Genomic DNA, 14,432 nt, shown 5'->3' with positions numbered 1-14,432 from the left:
CCCGTCCCACTCGGGGTGACTTTAGCAAAACGAAAAGGTGATGGCTGGAAGGTTTTGAATAAATCATAACCACGGGCAAAGCTCTGGGCAACCCTCCAGACCATCGTTTTTCAGTCTGCCAAGCCATTACAGAAGGGGAAAAACCATATGCAAATCAGGCATGGTCCTACCCCAAAAGGGGCAGTCCAGCCCGAACTGCTAGGTCACATCCCTTCTGCACGAGACCACAAGCATCCCCAGACATGTTTCAGCCTTGTTGGGCATCATCAGTGAGGAGTAGCTTGGGTCTCTAGGCCCGGCAGACTCGGGACCCACGTCTGGGCATACCCGTCCCACTCGGGGTGACTTTAGCAAAACGAAAAGGTGATGGCTGGAAGGTTTTGAATAAATCATAACCACGGGCAAAGCTCTGGGCAACCCTCCAGACCATCGTTTTTCAGTCTGCCAAGCCATTACAGAAGGGGAAAAACCATATGCAAATCAGGCATGGTCCTACCCCAAAAGGGGCAGTCCAGCCCGAACTGCTAGGTCACATCCCTTCTGCACGAGACCACAAGCATCCCCAGACATGTTTCAGCCTTGTTGGGCGTCATCAGTGAGGAGTAGCTTGGGTCTCTAGGCCCGGCAGACTCGGGACCCACGTCTGGGCATACCCGTCCCACTCGGGGTGACTTTAGCAAAACGAAAAGGTGATGGCTGGAAGGTTTTGAATAAATCATAACCACGGGCAAAGCTCTGGGCAACCCTCCAGACCATCGTTTTTCAGTCTGCCAAGCCATTACAGAAGGGGAAAAACCATATGCAAATCAGGCATGGTCCTACCCCAAAAGGGGCAGTCCAGCCCGAACTGCTAGGTCACATCCCTTCTGCACGAGACCACAAGCATCCCCAGACATGTTTCAGCCTTGTTGGGCATCATCAGTGAGGAGTAGCTTGGGTCTCTAGGCCCGGCAGACTCGGGACCCACGTCTGGGCATACCCGTCCCACTCGGGGTGACTTTAGCAAAACGAAAAGGTGATGGCTGGAAGGTTTTGAATAAATCATAACCACGGGCAAAGCTCTGGGCAACCCTCCAGACCATCGTTTTTCAGTCTGCCAAGCCATTACAGAAGGGGAAAAACCATATGCAAATCAGGCATGGTCCTACCCCAAAAGGGGCAGTCCAGCCCGAACTGCTAGGTCACATCCCTTCTGCTCCAAGCTACTCCTCACTGATGACGCCCAACAAGGCTGAAACATGTCTGGGGATGCTTGAGGTCTCGTGCAAAAGGGATGTGACCTAGCAGTTCGGGCTGGACTACCCCTTTGGGGGTGGGACCAAGCCTGATTTGCATATGGTTTTTCCCCTTTTGTAATGGCTTGGCAGGCGAAGAACGATGGTCTGGAGGGTTGCCCAGAGCAATGCCAGAGGTCAAGATTTATTCTAAACCTTCCAGCCATCAACTCTTTTGTTTTGCTATTGTCACCCCGAGTGGGAAGGGTATGCCCAGACGTGGGCCCCTTGCCTGCTGGGCCTAGAGACCCAAGCTACTCCTCACTGATGACGCCCAACAAGGCTGAAACATGTCTGGGGATGCTTGAGGTCTCGTGCAAAAGGGATGTGACCTAGCAGTTCGGGCTGGACTACCCCTTTGGGGGTGGGACCAAGCCTGATTTGCATATGGTTTTTCCCCTTTTGTAATGGCTTGGCAGGCGAAGAACGATGGTCTGGAGGGTTGCCCAGAGCAATGCCAGAGGTCAAGATTTATTCTAAACCTTCCAGCCATCAACTCTTTTGTTTTGCTATTGTCACCCCGAGTGGGAAGAGTATGCCCAGACGTGGGCCCCTTGCCTGCTGGGCCTAGAGACCCAAGCTACTCCTCACTGATGACGCCCAACAAGGCTGAAACATGTCTGGGGATGCTTGAGGTCTCGTGCAAAAGGGATGTGACCTAGCAGTTCGGGCTGGACTACCCCTTTGGGGGTGGGACCAAGCCTGATTTGCATATGGTTTTTCCCCTTTTGTAATGGCTTGGCAGGCGAAGAACGATGGTCTGGAGGGTTGCCCAGAGCAATGCCAGAGGTCAAGATTTATTCTAAACCTTCCAGCCATCAACTCTTTTGTTTTGCTATTGTCACCCCGAGTGGGAAGGGTATGCCCAGACGTGGGCCCCTTGCCTGCTGGGCCTAGAGACCCAAGCTACTCCTCACTGATGACGCCCAACAAGGCTGAAACATGTCTGGGGATGCTTGAGGTCTCGTGCAAAAGGGATGTGACCTAGCAGTTCGGGCTGGACTACCCCTTTGGGGGTGGGACCAAGCCTGATTTGCATATGGTTTTTCCCCTTTTGTAATGGCTTGGCAGGCGAAGAACGATGGTCTGGAGGGTTGCCCAGAGCAATGCCAGAGGTCAAGATTTATTCTAAACCTTCCAGCCATCAACTCTTTTGTTTTGCTATTGTCACCCCGAGTGGGAAGGGTATGCCCAGACGTGGGCCCCTTGCCTGCTGGGCCTAGAGACCCAAGCTACTCCTCACTGATGACGCCCAACAAGGCTGAAACATGCCTGGGGATGCTTGAGGTCTCGTGCAAAAGGGATGTGACCTAGCAGTTCGGGCTGGACTACCCCTTTGGGGGTGGGACCAAGCCTGATTTGCATATGGTTTTTCCCCTTTTGTAATGGCTTGGCAGGCGAAGAACGATGGTCTGGAGGGTTGCCCAGAGCAATGCCAGAGGTCAAGATTTATTCTAAACCTTCCAGCCATCAACTCTTTTGTTTTGCTATTGTCACCCCGAGTGGGAAGGGTATGCCCAGACGTGGGCCCCTTGCCTGCTGGGCCTAGAGACCCAAGCTACTCCTCACTGATGACGCCCAACAAGGCTGAAACATGTCTGGGGATGCTTGAGGTCTCGTGCAAAAGGGATGTGACCTAGCAGTTCGGGCTGGACTACCCCTTTGGGGGTGGGACCAAGCCTGATTTGCATATGGTTTTTCCCCTTTTGTAATGGCTTGGCAGGCGAAGAACGATGGTCTGGAGGGTTGCCCAGAGCAATGCCAGAGGTCAAGATTTATTCTAAACCTTCCAGCCATCAACTCTTTTGTTTTGCTATTGTCACCCTGAGTGGGAAGGGTATGCCCAGACGTGGGCCCCTTGCCTGCTGGGCCTAGAGACCCAAGCTACTCCTCACTGATGACGCCCAACAAGGCTGAAACATGCCTGGGGATGCTTGAGGTCTCGTGCAAAAGGGATGTGACCTAGCAGTTCGGGCTGGACTACCCCTTTGGGGGTGGGACCAAGCCTGATTTGCATATGGTTTTTCCCCTTTGTAATGGCTTGGCAGGCGAAGAACGATGGTCTGGAGGGTTGCCCAGAGCAATGCCAGAGGTCAAGATTTATTCTAAACCTTCCAGCCATCAACTCTTTTGTTTTGCTATTGTCACCCCGAGTGGGAAGGGTATGCCCAGACGTGGGCCCCTTGCCTGCTGGGCCTAGAGACCCAAGCTACTCCTCACTGATGACGCCCAACAAGGCTGAAACATGTCTGGGGATGCTTGAGGTCTCGTGCAAAAGGGATGTGACCTAGCAGTTCGGGCTGGACTACCCCTTTGGGGGTGGGACCAAGCCTGATTTGCATTTGGTTTTTCCCCTTTTGTAATGGCTTGGCAGGCGAAGAACGATGGTCTGGAGGGTTGCCCAGAGCAATGCCAGAGGTCAAGATTTATTCTAAACCTTCCAGCCATCAACTCTTTTGTTTTTCTATTGTCACCCCGAGTGGGAAGGGTATGCCCAGACGTGGGCCCCTTGCCTGCTGGGCCTAGAGACCCAAGCTACTCCTCACTGATGACGCCCAACAAGGCTGAAACATGTCTGGGGATGCTTGAGGTCTCGTGCAAAAGGGATGTGACCTAGCAGTTCGGGCTGGACTACCCCTTTGGGGGTGGGACCAAGCCTGATTTGCATTTGGTTTTTCCCCTTTTGTAATGGCTTGGCAGGCGAAGAACGATGGTCTGGAGGGTTGCCCAGAGCAATGCCAGAGGTCAAGATTTATTCTAAACCTTCCAGCCATCAACTCTTTTGTTTTGCTATTGTCACCCCGAGTGGGAAGGGTATGCCCAGACGTGGGCCCCTTGCCTGCTGGGCCTAGAGACCCAATCTACTCCTCACTGATGACGCCCAACAAGGCTGAAACATGTCTGGGGATGCTTGAGGTCTCGTGCAAAAGGGATGTGACCTAGCAGTTCGGGCTGGACTACCCCTTTGGGGGTGGGACCAAGCCTGATTTGCATATGGTTTTTCCCCTTTTGTAATGGCTTGGCAGGCGAAGAACGATGGTCTGGAGGGTTGCCCAGAGCAATGCCAGAGGTCAAGATTTATTCTAAACCTTCCAGCCATCAACTCTTTTGTTTTGCTATTGTCACCCCGAGTGGGAAGGGTATGCCCAGACGTGGGCCCCTTGCCTGCTGGGCCTAGAGACCCAAGCTACTCCTCACTGATGACGCCCAACAAGGCTGAAACATGTCTGGGGATGCTTGAGGTCTCGTGCAAAAGGGATGTGACCTAGCAGTTCGGGCTGGACTACCCCATTTGGGGGTGGGACCAAGCCTGATTTGCATATGGTTTTTCCCCTTTTGTAATGGCTTGGCAGGCGAAGAACGATGGTCTGGAGGGTTGCCCAGAGCAATGCCAGAGGTCAAGATTTATTCTAAACCTTCCAGCCATCAACTCTTTTGTTTTGCTATTGTCACCCCGAGTGGGAAGGGTATGCCCAGACGTGGGCCCCTTGCCTGCTGGGCCTAGAGACCCAAGCTACTCCTCACTGATGACGCCCAACAAGGCTGAAACATGTCTGGGGATGCTTGAGGTCTCGTGCAAAAGGGATGTGACCTAGCAGTTCGGGCTGGACTACCCCTTTGGGGGTGGGACCAAGCCTGATTTGCATATGGTTTTTCCCCTTTTGTAATGGCTTGGCAGGCGAAGAACGATGGTCTGGAGGGTTGCCCAGAGCAATGCCAGAGGTCAAGATTTATTCTAAACCTTCCAGCCATCAACTCTTTTGTTTTGGATTGTTGATACTGTCACCAACTCAACAAACATCGCAAGCAGTCTGCTGCAAAAAGAAGCAAGGTGGATACATCCTTTAGAGAGTTATTATAGTGGCCTGAACGAAGAATGTCTATGGCCCACTTAAGATACATTGTCCCCCCTTTTTTTTAGTCCATCTGTTTCTCCTTCTGAATGCATAGCACCCCCACTTGGAATGTCACACCACAGGGAGTGTCAATTATGCCACCTGACCAATGACCATGGGGCTGCATCATATGACGCAGCTCCTTTCTGCCTCTGCCCCTCGACCTAGGGACCCATCCGAGCAGGGCACATCATTTTGATGGATTCATTGATGACTGCATCAGTAGAGACGACTTTTTGTGTGTTTCCTGTACCCTACCTGGGGTTCCATCCTTGCAGTGCGTCCCATGTCGATGGATTTATCTCCCCACGGGCCGCTCAAAACAACAGAGTCATGGCTATACGCCCCTAAACTCGTATATAATTTCTTGCCATTGAACTCATGTCTGGCATATTTTCTTTGACTCTAGAGCACGCACCGCCGAGCCTGCTTAGCCCGTTTGCTCCATTAACTCTGTTCTCGCGTTCGGTTGGCACAGCAACCTAGGAACACCCGGTACTGGTAACTACCAAGTACCTGCTGTCCCGCTTGCCCCTTAGCTTCTGGGCTTTACCCATCTGATCCTTTACCTAGCACTCAGGTTCCGTTCTTTTGTAACTTCCTTACCCCATGCTGCTATCCAAAAGGGCCTTTCATTAAATTACATTTCGAGGTGCGAATGATCCAGATCAGAGCTCGTTTACTCACCCGCTCCACCCGACCTTGGTGTGGCCCGCCTGAGACACAGGAAGGTAGTCTAGGCAACGGCCACAGCTCCTGCCATACTGGGACTGCAACGCTGCCTGACTACCGTGCAGTCTACCGTACGCAACAGCCGCTGCACGAACCTGCAACCCCGCGGGACTGCTAGCCTTCGGCTTCTTTCCGAACGCTCTTCTCACATTGCAGGTATTTCCAACCTGTTCTTTCAGCGGATCTCCACGTAAGAGATCACATTTAACATGATGGCAGAACGCTTTGACTGCAGTCTGCACTTCAATCATTACGCTATCTACTGGTGGCGCTGTGCTTCGTTACTTACTCTGTACTCAATTCTCTTTTAGCATGAATGGATGTACGTCTCCCTTCTGAGGAGTGAACAACACTACCTGTCACCCCTTTTTATGCACTGCTCGTCCAGTGCGCCGCCTTAACGAGGACGCCCAGTGATATACCCAGGTAGGCTCCTAGCTGTCATGCTAGGGATGCGTGTCTTTTGTATTTCCTCAATAGGCACGTCGATGCTATTCTCACCATGCATGCTTCTCCCCAGTCATTCACCTTTGGGCACTCGTGTTCAGGCCCACGCAAGGAAATAAGTAAAATAATAGGTTTCACCACCCACCCCTCCTTCTCGGAACCCATTAGTCACAGTTCTCAATATCTCACTTTTCATGTGTCATGACTTTTCGGACACCCACCAAGTCGGTTATTCCAATTTACATTTGGCTGTCTTCATCATTCTTAGAACCAGCCATCCGGGTCAGTTCACAAAACACCTTTCCTTTTACTTGTAGGTACTCCACTCCCTGGAATACAGAGGTGGACAGTGGGGTTCTCCCCAGGTCTGAGCACCACATGTGACTCTGGACATACGTTTGTGCAGTCACACACTTTGCCTACTCCTGCTTACGCCACAGGGTATCTTGTGGACTCCATTTTTAAAAAAACTTTTTCAGCATCCCCCTTGGAGGAAGCTTCCCAGCAACATTTTGTCAGAATTCTTTGTCCAAACCCTGATACATATATGTATCTTCTTTTTCTGCCTCTCTCTCTAACAGAGATCGCAGCTCTTCTTCTTTTCTGCCCTGAGGAAGGCCATATATAGATGCTATTAATCAATGGCATAGCCGAAACGTGTCTTCCAGTGCCCTGCAGTCCAACGGAGGAACTCATCTTTCAAGCATCCTCCTTAGAAGCACGGGCCACTACTCTTTATAAGATTCACCATCTTCACACGTTGGCATTTAATAAGTTTGAAGACTTGTCCAAATATTAAGCAGGTCTATAGCCATGAAAGGACTACAGTATAATAGGATTCATACGTAACAGTATCCTGACCTGTCTTTGTTTTCTCCTTCTCTTCACAAGCAGGAATTGTTTAACTTCTTGCATAGATGATTGTTATGACCACTTTAATTTAACTATTCTCCTTTATCTGTGATTTACCTATCTAAAGATTTGGTTTTGTAAATATACATGTATCTTTTGTTTGTATATACGTTTTACAAAATTTGATGTATGATTTTGAATCATGTCATTTGTTTCTATTTTTTAAATGTTTTTCTTTTTTTAAAATTTAAATATATTAAAACTTTCACTCTATCTAAGTATACTGGCACTTTGTTGCTGTTCTTAGTGACCCTTTGGGCACAGATCCAAACCCCTCTCTCCAATCTCACCACTTTTTACAAACCAATGACAATGAAATGAATATTGTTTTGCTTGTGGATCTCCCTTTGTTTGTTAAATAGTACTTTATACCCCCAGATCCATATTAGCACTAGGGGTACCCCTACTGTTTGTATTTCGGTATAAATAAATGGGGCATTCCCGGGGGCCGCAGAGTCACCGGGGAGCCCGCACTACCAACACAGAGTCTTTGTGTCTTGTGTTCGGGGAGTGGGGGGGCTCAAGCGGTCCTGGGACACCGCTAACAGTGGACAGGAAAATATTCAACCGCCCCCGGGACGTGTGTCAGTCATCATGTGGCGGGTATTACCATAAGGAATAGTTTTCGGGTTGCAATAGTAAAATATTCACTGTCGCTTGGTTCAGACATCTATGGTGCGTGTGGCGCACCCACATCACCATCCTTACATCTGTGCTTGTTATTTTGGATAATTTTGGGGTCTTATTATTATAAATATTTAAAACTTCAATTAGGCATTTGTCTCTGATACAACTGCTGAATAAATGGATGGAGGTTTAATGTGCGCGTGCGTCATTCAGTAAGTGCGCCACTAATGCTTCTGTGATTGCATGAGGGACCCATTCGCAAGTGGACTTCCACTTAGCAAACTAATAAACTGACACACGTTACCGTGGCACGTGGCCCAGCGCTGAACTGGCTCACCGCTCTATTGATCCAGCAGAACATTAAATACTTGGACTAATTTCCAAAGTTGGAATTAGCAACCCAGCGATGCACACCTCAATGTTATGTCCTATTGATTACCGGGACACATTGTAAAAAAAAAAAAGTCACACATGATCAATAGGGCAGGGCTACTAACGAACAACCCAGATCTCGAAAGACACTTGCGAGTGAGCTTTTTCTGTGCATCCTGAGCGCAAACTGAATGCAGCTATCACCGTGAAACGCGCTGCGGGGAGGGGACGGGGCGCATTACAATCACCATTGTAATTGGCAGATTGCTGTGTCTTGACCTGCTCACCTTGATTTGATGTGTTTCCTCCATTGTACCGAGTGAGAGGTAGGCGCACGAGACGATCCAGAGGTGTTTCCAAGAGTGGCAGATGAGAGCTGATGGTGTGGCCTTCGCTGGTGTGAACATGACGCAATGTCGCCATCTCATTTCTATGCGTTTATTATACCCGCAAGGAGTCCCTTCATCCAGTCAGCATGGGTTCACAATTCATATCAAGACAAACCACGGCGTTGGTGACTAAACAGTAAAACGTGTTGCTTATGTTCCTGACACCCAGCTTCCTTTAAGAAGAGGCCAAATAGGAGTGTAAATATAACTATACATGGAAAACTCGTTATGTATACACTGCTGTGGAGCCGGGTCTTCAATGAAAATGCATTCACTCAAAATGAATCGGACAATCAACACAGTTCACATTTTATTAACAATAGCAGGACACCTCGGAAAGCACTTTGCGGAACTATTGATTACCTTCAATTTCTCGCTCTGAGGTGAACAAGAACAACCCAGTGACCTATTGTATTGATCAGTGAGAGGTCATAGCAATGGGTGCAGGGGTGTTGCTAGGCCTGGAAAAGACCTGGGGCTACGCTGATGTCAGAACTGTCGGGACTGGGGGCTAACTAGTCTTTTGGTTGTAACTCCTGAGATTCTATCTGGGGCTACAACCAAAAGATCAGGGGCTATAGCCCCCTTAGCCCCCCCCTAGCAACGCCTCTGAATGGGTGCCATACATAAACTGGATACCGGCTTGAATTTATGCAGCAGCAGCTGCTAGGCGGTAGGAACAATTAAATTCTTTGTTTCTTCCACAATGGTGTGCGCTCACCTGGGACTCGACTGCAACTTCCTCACGTAGTTGGCGCGAGATGAAGTTGCACAGTCTTAAGCTGTGTGCTTCCTGCAGACAGCTGTGACTGACAGAAGTGCCAGCCAGCCACAGAATCGCTTAAACAGTCTGCGCTATGCTCTAGCTGGCTGTCACTTCTGATAGACACAGCTGCCTGACTCAATGATGGCGGCGTGCTCATCTCCCGTCGCGGCTGCAGTGAGATAATGACCCATCGTTGCTTGGGGTGGCCGGGGGCCCCGGCTCAGCCTCACTTTTTGGAGCCTGCTGGAGCCTGGCCTGACTGGCCTTGGCCCACTTAAAGCACTGAGTATAGCAGACTGACTGTGGCTGATCCAACAATGATTTCCTGCCTTCTTGCTGCCAATCACTGAAGTTGCTTAGGGCGTCCGTAGTATTGGTTGGTTAGTTTTCCCAGGTTAGTATAGCCCCATGATCTGCACATGGTGCACTAGGGGACTAACGTAGATGCAGGGGGGCCGGGCAAGGACGCTTTGTTGCAATGTTGATATGTTCAGATAGGGCTTTATGTGGTATATATGTTTTAGATGTTTTATGAGTTGTCTGAAGCAGTGGTAATGTATGCTCCAGGGTGCCAATGTAGATTGTGTGGTTGTCTGTGGTGCCTATCAGAATGGTGTTAAAGGATTGTGGGGAGTTGTGTTAATCTATCAGTGGTGAGTTAGTGTGGTGTATCGGGAAGTTTGGTGTCGACATGTGTCTGCAGACTGTGTACATTCCACAGTGTAACATGTGTTTTCCGGTGCTGACAAGATTTGTAGTCTTTTAGGATGGGAAGTAGATCAATTTGGAGGTGGTTATTGTTACCATGCATTGCCCAGCAAGCCCCCAATCACTGAGGAAAATGTTTTCACTTTGGAAACATCACACTTGGTCATATTTATTTGTTTATATCCATGAAAAATATTCTTTCTCCAGCTGTTACACCATAGTGTCGTGTCATAGGATTTTAGACTAAGTGGTGCTATGTCAGATGACACTAGGCAATTGCACAAATTCAGAGCCCACAGTTTCTATTCTATTGCCTGGGACCTCTCTTTTGACTGGCCACCGACATCTCAAAGACACTCCAACTGTAGTGTCGCTCAATCTTACATGTTATTATTGAACATGCAGGTGGACATGGACCATGAATCAGCAGTTGACAAAGCCATCATTTGAAGCGGTAGTCTTTCCCCACCCTCAGGTTTGGATGTAGTTGCATCCCTGGCAGAGAAAATGGCAAAAAAGGCAGGGTTAGCCCTTTCCTCTCAAAAATCACAGCTCTTCTTAAGTGTTATAGATGATTGTTTTGATTTGCAAATGTTTTGCAGATGATACATACCTTTGTCAAACAATGACAACAAGCGAATGTGTTCCTCACAAAGACTCTTCTGGTGGTGTCTAAGTCTTTATCTCACTAAATTGTATTGGACAGTTTATGGAGAGCTTACATTTTCCAATGTAAGGTGAGAAATAATTAACCATTCCTGGCTTTAAGGCTCATAACAAACAAAAAAGGTATTTTTAAAAGAAATGTTTGCATGCATGTTTGTGTGAATGTGTTTGTGTCCATATGTGTTTGCCTATGTGTGTGTGTATCTGGGGCAAAGGCACAATTTGTGGGCACTGAGAGCGACATGATATAGAACTGGAGTCAGCATGGGCATGTGTTGAGACAGAATGCCGGATTTGGTTTGCGTACTAGCAGCATGAAAGGTTAGCAGCTCAAACATACATTGTTAAGAAAGGTAATTTGTTTGTTGCACTATCAGCATGAACAATTGTTTTACATGGGCAATTTTGGCATGTATAGTTGCGACCACTGTCATTTCTTTTTTGGAATCACAAAGCATTAAATGGGGGCACACCTTGTGACCTAGTTTTGGCATAACCTACTTGGAAGTGAAGCAATGCTGACATATATTCTTGAGAGAGGCCTCCTATTCTTTTTTTAATGTTGAGACAGACAACATCAACACAGTTACAAAACGTTTCTCAGTGTGGTTCGTGACCTGCCACCTACTGGCTTGTTTTCTGTGTGCCATGCTGAAGAGAGTGTATATTCAACATTGTTGCCCAATTTTTCTGAAATTTTTGCTGTGAATTGCACGATTTGAATTCGTTCTTAAAAAAAAAAATATATATATATAATGGGAAGGACCAACCACAAGCATACTAGATTGTTTCAGGTCCGCTTGCTCAGTTCAATTCAGGGAAAACATTTTCACTCCTTCATTTTACAAATTCCTCGGCTGCAACTATTGGACTCTAGTGGTATTGTCGAGTAGGGCATGGAAGTCCATGAAGATGGATAGTTAGGCCATGCTACCTTCTTGGACCCCTCATTGAGAGATCCTGATTTGCCCATTAAAAAATGTACTTTTTCCATAGTCCACTCCTCCCCTACCACACTTCTGTCACACTGGATACTCCCTGTGTAGGCCCAACATTGGAGGATTGCTGGACTTTTTTCCAGTCTCATCTAATCCTTAATTCTTACTGCAAATATCTCAGTGTGCCAAATAGTGGAGTTCAGTCAGGCTGCAAAATTAATTCATTCGAATTTAAACGTCTTTTAAACTGTCTGTTGCAATTAAGGTTTTTTTATGTTGTCCAAAGACAACTTTGGCCAACTGCCCACTCGGGAATTAGGATGCCAGCACATAGGACAATATAGATGCGTGGCACAGCAACCTTCTGGTGTCTGCAGAACTCAAATTCCATGCACTGGCTACCCTGTTGAAACTACAGTTTTTTTTACAAAATGTTTTAACAATTATTTGTTTTTACTTAACAGTTTTTGGAGACGGGAAGAGCCTAACAATCAAGGTGGTAATGAAAACTGTGGGGAACTCTTGACAGCGATCTATGGAAACGAAAGCCAGTGGAACGACGGTGACTGTGCTAATCAAAATCGCCGAATATGTGAACGACCAGCGGCCGTATTCACCCCATGAAACAACTCGATGGAAGCTGAAGAGGGGTTGCTCAAAATTCCTAAAGAGCAACCACTATCAAAATTGTAAATCCTGCGAAGGCTTCCATCAAAGACCAAACATTTGCCAGGGACATTGTTCCTAACGCAGTTCTTTCACATACACAAGAACAATTAGCTAGTAAAGATGTTGACAGGAACTCGAATGCACTTAAACTATTTTAAAACAAGCATGGAAAAAGCCAATAGTGTTTGCCTTTGTGTGCGTACTGTACAGGCTTTAATCTGGGAATGCAGGGGGAACGTTGGGATGACTATTGCTCTCCATGGGAAAGGTGCACATTGTTCCCCACTCTTTCTGTACCTCACTCAATGCCAACAATGATCGATTTATTGACAAACGCAGCACTGTGGCAGTATGTTTTATGAATCAAATTACAGTGTTCTCACAAAGGACCATGTTACAGCAAACACTAAACATAATGTACCTCTTGGATGGCTGTGAACGTATCCCCTTGGCTGCAACAGAGCTATTGGGAATAACGGCAACTGGCTAGTGTCTCACTTGTAATCATTGAAGACGACATGGTGGCTGTCAGTGGGACACTGTGGCTGGCTCTCTTTCTTGTCACTGAAACCTGCTTGTATTTTTCACTGTGGGTCAGAGAGTTGTTACCCAATCCTTCTTTTCAGGAAACCAAGTGTCAGATCACGTGACAAAGAGTCCATTACAAAGTGTTGAGATGAGGCAACTCAAAATGCTCACAAACAAAGCCTGCAGTCCCAGTGATCCAATTGGATTATTTATCAATGATGTTCCATAGGCTTCACTTAGAAGAATCCACACATAGCTTGTGCCCACTACAACAATTATGGACATCTCTACAGGTTTGTATTGTGGTTTTTGATAGAAAATCAAGTTCCCTGGGCCTGTGTGAAAAGAAATCTAGCCTAGACGACTATCCCTCATCACCTAACCCACCCTCACCACATCTCCCAGCCTGAAAAGAGGGAGATTGGATGCAGAAGGAGGGCAGGACCAGTTTATTGACTTTTTGGGGACACTGACCGATGGGATTTCCAGTTCATTTTGACCACCCATTTTCGGAATAAGATCACATGTCCTTTCAGTGCAGGGAGGGTGTTTTCTTTTTTGCTAGATTTCCCGATATATGTATCTTGGCCAAACCCAAAGGTTGATTCGCTCCACGTGCATGCTTGCTATAGTTGTGACGCCTATTTGTATGACAACACACTCTCGGATGTCTATGAGCAGACACATAATGTACAAAACTAAGAATAACTCCAAAACACAAAAAAGATCAGATCAAGGCAACACACTACATCCTGTGGCCAATAAAGGGAAGAGGTCTATGTCAATGCCAGTCACGTGCCTCAGACCCACTGTGTAAGGAATTTGACCATCCGCATGTTAGGTGTGGGCTCACATCAGCTTTTTAAAAATGTTTCCGTAAATGGATGATCGTAGACCTGCTTCAGGAAAATGTGTGGGGCTAATCCACACACATTTTCATATGCTCACACCACGAAAAACGCATAGACCTGTTTTCACCAGCATGGACACAGTCTACAGGTACAGTACAGGCCGTGTCATATTTAGTTGGAATGTGATAGGAGAGGAGAGCACGCACGATGTCATCCCAACGGGGATGGGAGGGATTTCCCCTATCGTGGACAGCCTGATTGACTGACAAGGGCTCCATGGAACCACCCTGCTCCCTTGTTAGATGGTGCCAGCGAATGCCATCCAAATAGAGGGTATTTCAAACTGGCCTCCATGGGGCCTGGCCACAGAGGATAACAAAGGAGACAGGAAATCCAACAGACCTTTCATATGTAACTGTGTTAACCCAAAGACAGTTCCCGCCTCTCAGTATCAATGACAGTTAACTGACATGTCTGAATCTATTATTACAGTAGAGTTCCCTTGTTAGGGGGACCCCACTCATAAGATACAAGAATGTGGTTTACAGAAGCCAGTGAGTCTGGTCTCTCAGCATCTTCCAGGGAGATCTGCTGCTTTAAAAAAGGGAACCACACAGCGAGAACCATTAACCAGAAAGACTCTTTGATCACAGCAAA

The 14,432-nt window shown here is 47.6% G+C and overlaps 1 protein-coding gene across 2 annotated transcripts in view; it reads left to right on the top strand.

The window, feature by feature from the left end:
- LOC138526900 (hepatic lectin-like) overlaps positions 1–12,734 on the top strand; it is a 316,016-nt gene extending 303,282 nt beyond the window's left edge. For both annotated transcript variants that reach the window (XM_069637732.1, XM_069637724.1), the window contains one exon: positions 12,192–12,734. In XM_069637732.1, coding sequence (XP_069493833.1) covers positions 12,192–12,351 — 160 coding nt within the window. In that variant the 3' untranslated portion in view covers positions 12,352–12,734. The remainder of the gene's footprint in view (positions 1–12,191) is intronic.
- The last annotated feature ends 1,698 nt before the right edge of the window (positions 12,735–14,432 follow it).

This window comes from Ambystoma mexicanum, chromosome 1q (assembly GCF_040938575.1).
Source record: "Ambystoma mexicanum isolate Mex_15411 chromosome 1q, UKY_AmexF1_1, whole genome shotgun sequence".
In the NCBI taxonomy this organism is placed as follows: Eukaryota; Metazoa; Chordata; class Amphibia; order Caudata; family Ambystomatidae; genus Ambystoma; species Ambystoma mexicanum.
The sequence above is the reverse complement of the archived record's forward strand: the minus strand, read 5'-3'. Positions and strand labels throughout refer to the sequence as shown.